Source organism: Lycium ferocissimum, chromosome 5, assembly GCF_029784015.1.
Source record: "Lycium ferocissimum isolate CSIRO_LF1 chromosome 5, AGI_CSIRO_Lferr_CH_V1, whole genome shotgun sequence".
Lineage (NCBI taxonomy): Eukaryota > Viridiplantae > Streptophyta > Magnoliopsida > Solanales > Solanaceae > Lycium > Lycium ferocissimum.
Genome location: NC_081346.1, coordinates 6680280 through 6687034, shown reverse-complemented (window position 1 = coordinate 6687034; position 6755 = coordinate 6680280). Strand labels below are relative to the sequence as shown.

The 6755-nt window shown below is 35.9% G+C and overlaps 1 protein-coding gene across 1 annotated transcript; it reads right to left on the bottom strand.

Moving 5' to 3' along the window:
* Window positions 1-1568: 1568 nt before the first annotated feature.
* On the bottom strand, window positions 1569-6287 carry LOC132055677 (protein EMBRYO DEFECTIVE 514-like). Its single transcript, XM_059447628.1, has 2 exons — window positions 5889-6287; window positions 1569-2058 (listed from the first exon to the last, which is right to left on the bottom strand). Exons 1-2 carry the CDS (start codon window positions 6186-6188, stop codon window positions 1750-1752), a joined length of 609 nt encoding a protein of 202 aa, XP_059303611.1. The 5' UTR covers window positions 6189-6287; the 3' UTR covers window positions 1569-1749.
* Window positions 6288-6755: the final 468 nt, after the last annotated feature.

The window sequence follows — 6755 nt, the reverse complement described above, 5'->3', positions numbered from 1 at the left end:
TAAAGTTTTCTCATTTAATTAACGGAACATTGCGTGCAGTACGTAATATTTGGCTCCGCTGCATTATTCTTTGTACAGTTTTAAGTAATTCAGAATCTGAATACTGCTTTATAACAAAAACCCCGAGCATCTCATTTGCATTAATGCCTTTCTAATTAATTTTTTGTTTTATTTGGTTTCCCTTTTATGGATTGGAGAAAATTCGAATTTTAGCAATAGAGCTGCTTTCAAGTCTTCGGAGTGTACTGAAAGTAGACTCATATAACGTACTGTAGTAATCATTCACCCTCATAAAAGAAGAGAATTAATGTTACAATCACTCATCATTCGTTTCGTTAGGAGAGTATATAACACTTCAGGGAAGTTACGATTAAATTTATTCTTCACTCTAGAGAGTAATATCGAATTTATTCTGCTTATCCCAAATGATAAGCAGTGGTGGCTGGTACATATTGTAGCATTTATTAGTTATACTAAATACAAATAACAAGCAGTTTTATTAACCAAAGAAAAACAAGCAGTTTTTAAGAGTGGGGGTTACTGATGTATGGCAGTAAATATTCCCTTGGATATACTTATTGTAGCATTTATTAGTTATACTAATTACAAATAACAAGCAGTACTAATAGTGGGGGTTACTGATCTATGGCAGTAGATATTCCCCTGGATATTTGGGTCTTTTGAGGCCACGCCCAACAAGAAGGTGTTTTATCGGGATGAGTTTCTTTTTTTTTTTTTTTTTTCCTCATTAGATATGTTTTTTGATTTAAATTTTACTACTTATATTACAGTTCAAAAAGTTTTACGCTATTACAACGACAAAATGACAAAAATCATCCCTTATGTTTCGCGGTTGCTCTGCAGTTGTTCTTTAAGTAAAAAGTTTAACACTTTCGGTCTCCATCAAATGGAAAAAAAGATTTAGGGAGAACTCATATTTGGAAGTACAGTTTTTACAATTTCTGCTCTTTTGGTCTAATTATTAGTGTCTAGTATAGTTTTTTGTTTTGCGGTTTTCAAGATTTGATGTGATGGGATTTTCCTAGTATTTTTTCAGTTTAAATCCTTTTCTCATAGTTCCATCAAATCTAACATATAGAGTTCGTTGAATATTTGACAAGGACCAAAAATATTAGCTTTTGACAAACTTAAAAGATCAAAACTGTCCGGAGCACACTTTAAAAACTATTTTAAACCTCCACTCAAATATGAGGGACCATCTTTACCATATATCCTATTAATACATTGCATTACCTTTTCTTTGTTTACTAAACATACATCTGATTAGTGATCACATGCCGTTACTTATTACAATGTGTATAAAAGCTGAACTCCTTCCTTCCTCATCAATCTCCGTTTAAATTTGGGATTACATTTTATCCACAATTTGGTTATCGATATTAGTTAATACAGGTATAAGTTTTGCGCCAAAATCATGGTATTATCCTGAAATAATCTTGTCTTGAACCAAACGCCCCTTAAGGATTGTGCTTCCTATAGGCGGAAGAGGGGAGGATAATTTCATGGGCCAAAACTCAAATAGCAGGAAAGAAATAAAAGATTGCCCAGGCAATAATTTAATCAGCTTTTGGTAAGATAATAGATGACGCCACGATAACTCATAGCATGAAAATAAACCAGCAAAAACATTATGTCAAACGGGATAATAGGTGTAACAGACCAAAATTTAGATTAAACAGCACTTAACAAGACTGATCAGAAGAAATTGGCCATCTAATGTCAGCTGTTTCAATATCTTGGCTTCCCTCCTCTTCCACGGCCACGCCCATATCCACCTCCTCTTCCTCCACCACCGCCACCTTTTCCACTGTTAGCATAATGTTTTGTTTGCATGTTTGCTGGAAGGGGTTGTATCTGATCTACGCACTTCCTAAAGCTAAAATCATCAACAGAATCATCGTCTCTAACAACAAAGAAGCAGCGACTCTTGAAATGTGGATGAAATCGGATCTGGAAAGCGCGAACTCCTGTACCAATCTTCCTTTCTGGCTCGGAATGACCCTTCTTAAGTAAGTCAAGTAACACCATGTGCTCATACTGCAATACCAAACTAACAAAATGTAAGTGATCAAAGATCATCATATCGCAGATATTTAGTTCGGAAATGCAAATCCATGAAAGCTGAATCAAAGTTCCAACAGAGAATGCTTATAGAATCAACATTCTTGTGTAGTAATAACTCCTCTCCAAGGCTGTTACACCTCGGAAATTCCGGATTTGTTGCCTTGTGAGTAGGCTAATGTGAGCTTAAGGTGATTATGAAATCCTTACAAGATAAAGGGAAGTATTTTTTTTTTTTTTTTTTTTGAACAGGTAACAACTTTGTATTATAGACCAGTACTTAGGTAGTACTGAAAAACCCTTTACAAAAGAAAAAAGAAAACTAAGAAGCTAAGAAAGTAAAATCCTAACATGAGTCAAGAACTTCTAGGATTGATTCTGCATCTACAGAGGGATTCTTTGTACACCAAAAACAAAATAGCAACATACAGTCGTGCTTAATCTTCTGTAGAGTGCTACTTCTATCCTCAAAACATCTGGATAGAAGTATTAGATAGCTTAAAGTGCATACTATAAGATTTTGAAGTCATATGAATATGTGAAATCTAATTTGTTGAAGGAAGTGAAATGTAAGTCGTGTTCGGAAAGGTTTCCGCTATAATTGAGCTAATATTTATTTGGTACTGTCTTGAGGGGCTGCTATAGGGCCTATTGTATGGTTAATGAAGTGTTATATAAGTGCCAAAGAGGTTCCACAAGGATTGAAAATCAAACGAATCAACAAGAGAAAGTTTCGGATAACTGTGAGTTATACAACCGCTTATACGGTCCGTATAAGGGGGGTCCGTATAACATGACCTTTACAGAAAGGGACATTTTCTTAGTGGTGTTATACGGACCGTATAATATTATACGGACCGTATAAGTGGTCCGTATAAGTGGTCCGTATAAGTCCATCGGGCAGATTTTTTATTTTTGTATAAATAGATGACCCTTGTTCTTTTATTTCATTTCTCACATTTCCACAAGTCTTGAGAGCTCCAAACGCTTCTCCAAACATATTCCACTCCAACCCAAGAGAAAACAAAGATCAAGAGGCGAGAATCAAGGTACCCATGTGTTAGAAGTCTTGCTAGGGTCAGTAGACTCCAAGAATGGCTTGAGTATTGAAGCTAGGGTTTTCACCCAAGGTGATATCTTGCTCCAAGGCCCATTCTTATGAGATAAAAGGTTAGTTTTCATGCTTATTTCATGTTATCAAGAATGTTTGGTTGTTGAACAACTCGGATAGAAGAAGAAAGTAGAAAATGAGGTCTAAATGTAGCTTTTATGATGTCTTTGAGTAGTAAGCTAACTTGAGTCATGATTCTTAGTATGATATGGATGTAATCTTGTTATGGAAGGTAATAATGGTGAAGAGGAAGCGTTGTATAAAAATGTGCAAAGGGTTGGTGTGAAGTTGTTAGTATAAGTTGAATATGAGAATGAATTTTGAAGACTTAATGGAATGTGATTATTTGATTATGATATTGTGGATGTTATTATGATTGTTTGGGGGTCGTTTTGTAATATGGTGGAAGTCGATGAAATAGGGGAAATGCTGCCCAATTTTCGTTAACTCATGAATTATTCTAGTTTGAATTTAAGAATATCATTAAGGCTTGACCATGGTATGAATCCTTCTAAATGTAGATTTTCCGAGCTTCGACGGTGAACGATCAGTAGCTAAGAAGACAAAGAGGTATGTAAGGCTAACCCTTCTTTCCAAAGGCATGTTTTCCTCATTTTGCGTATATACGAGATATTCACACTATTCCTATTCCTATAAATGTTGTAAGCTCATGACCCTCGAGATTCTCTTGATATTGTTGACAATGTTTCTTGGGAGGATAATGATAACGATTGTGATGACAAGATAAATTCTAGGGATGCCATCTAAAATATTCGAAACGTCCTATTCCTAGAAATGCTAGAATGTTCATGACTTTTGATATTTTTGAGATACCTTCGGTGAAAGTTCTTCAAAGTGATGATGGTAATAACGGTGATGATAATAGTAATAATGACAAGGATGATGATGATGTTGACGTGACTTAAGCACACCTCTGTGTGTGTGTGTGTGTGTGTGTGGCTATTATGTAACACCGAGCTTATATGGCCAGGTACAACATCTACCGCGCACACACCACTGCAGCTGGGTACGAATAACACCGAACCTTATCATGGTCGGGTGTGTAAGACACCGAACTTCTATGGTCGGGTATGATACTACTATATATATAAATGTATGAATGGAAGTTTCCCATTAGAAAGAGGGTAAGTAAATATGATGAACGTCGCTAGAGGTATAAATGGATCTTTCATCCCATGACTTTTCTATCTCACGATATTCCTCATGCTTCCATTATGTTATTGATTATACCTTACATACTCGGTACATTGTTCGTACTGACGTCTCTTTTGCCTGGGGGCGCTGTGTTTCATGCCCATCTGACCCCATATCTCGCGCAGAAAGTTATACGGGAGTTTGACTATAGGATGTCCCAAGCTATCAGCTGGTTTGGTAAACTCCATTCAGTTCGGAGTGATGCCGCGTTGGAGTATTTCCTTATAAGCTGAGTCATATACATTATGGGTATGTTGGGGCCCTGTCCCAACTTAGGTTTTGATATCATATCTTACGTTAGAGACTTTTGCGAGATGCAGTCATGTATACAAAGACGTCAACTTCGTAGCCTACTATGTGCCGATGTATCAATATGCATTACTTTACAGATTTCATATGATAACAGATTTTCCTCGATTTGAGAAGGACAGAAAGAATGTTTTTGAAAAGCTTTCATCATGCATTTCATCTCATGATTTAAGAGTCCAGTGAGACTATGAGTATAACGAGAACCAACGGGTTCGCTCAAGCCTAAGTAGGGTCGGGTGCCCATCATGCCCTATCAGGATTGGGGTGTGACAAAGGCAATCTTATGACCAATACAAATCATATACTTAGCTAAGGCAATATTTGACCTTTTTCGCTCTTAAAATGAGATTGAGTAGAAAATACAATCTCCGCAAAGATACTAATTGAACCCCACGAAAGTTCACAAAGGGCAAGAAAGCACAATGAATTCAAATTTGGAGCCCAAAGGACAAGCTCTGAGAGGAACATGAATTTAGGGCAGGAAGAAAGAGCACAAACTAAAAAGATAAATCTACAGGACAAACATATGGTAATTTCGGAGCAAAAAACAAATCAAACAGATTATCATCCCTACTGCAACCACAAAAGTTCAAATAGAGTAACATATTTCCAAACTAGGCCATCAAAAGATCGATAAGATAATCAGAGGCAGCCAAATGATTATCCAAGTAACACTAATTATAGGTAAATGATGTCTGTTGTCAAAATATGCATATCCAAGAAAGGATGTACAATCTAATAGCTTGATAGACTTAAAGGCAACTTTTGGAGAGCAACTATAATGACTAAACCATCCATGAGTCAGCACCCATTCGAAAACTATTCTTTGATGCGAAGAAGAGCGAGCAATTTGACATCTATATAAGTACAATATAATGTAATTTGAAATGGACATTTCAGAATCCTAAATGCAAAAACCCCGCTAAAAAGATCCTAACTTGCCAACTTAAAAGCGCCAAATATCTCTATTACATTCAGCTATGCCCACATATAATCAACTAAGCCGGAGATTCTAGGAGCAGGGTAAAAAACAAATCTTGCTTTACACAATATACAACAAATAACACCAGCTAAACAACATACCCAGTATAGTCACACAAGTGGGGTCTCGGGAGGCTAAATATGCTGAACTATTGACACATTTTTAGATAAGACATAAAGAAATATTTACCTTGTTGAGATTGAGATTGAGAGACCAAGAATGAAGCAGTTTATAAAAATAGTCAAACATCTCAACAGACGAAACAAAACTCTTAGACCCAACACTAACAGGATCCGACCCGACTTTCTTTTCCTCTTCAACTTTCTGTTTCTTCGTATCGTCTCCATTCTCTTCATCTTCCCTTTGACGCTTCGACCCGCCGTTATCCGCCACGTCATCATCCGCGGCTTCAACTTCAACGTCCATTGTGGTTTCTTCTTTCTCAGCCATTGCTAGGGTTTCGTTAGCTATAGCTTCAGTTTCTGCCATGACTGAGTTGCCAACTTAAATTTTTGGAAAAACAAACCCTAAATTTTGGTTTGCAGTTTTTAACGTTTTAAATAGCGGGCTTTTTTTTTACCCGACTTAACTGATCAATCCGGATTATTTAATTGGTCGATTAGCCATTTACAGCTTATGAAGTAGGCGTTTGGCCATAGAAACCAAAAAAAAAAAAAATCACTTTTATTGAAATATTGGAGTTGTGTTTGGTCATAATTTTTGTAAATAGTAATTTTTTATTGAAATGCACTTGTTTTGGTTGTGAAAAATTTGAAAAAACTTGTTTTTCAAATTGAAGTTGTATTTGAAATTTTCATGGCCAAACACTAATTTTTGATAAAAGTGAAAAAAATTCCTGAAAAAAGTGAATAATTCTTATGGCCAAACGGATCCTAAGTTGGCGTTTGGCCATGAAAACCAAATATTTTTCACTTTATTTGGAATTTTAAAGTTAGAGTTGTGTTTGGCTATAATTTTTGCAAATAATATTTGGTTGTTTGAATATAATGAAAGTGAAAACAGATTTTTTTGGTGTTGAAGTTGTATTTGGTGTTT

Bases quoted from the DNA above. Each gene is read 5' to 3' on its own strand.
- LOC132055677 (XM_059447628.1), bottom strand. From the start codon at position 6,188: ATGGCAGAAACTGAAGCTATAGCTAACGAAACCCTAGCAATGGCTGAG. The intron at 2,059-5,888 runs GTAAATATTTCT...TTGGTATTGCAG, and splicing joins TCAATCTCAATCTCAACAAG to TATGAGCACATGGTGTTACT.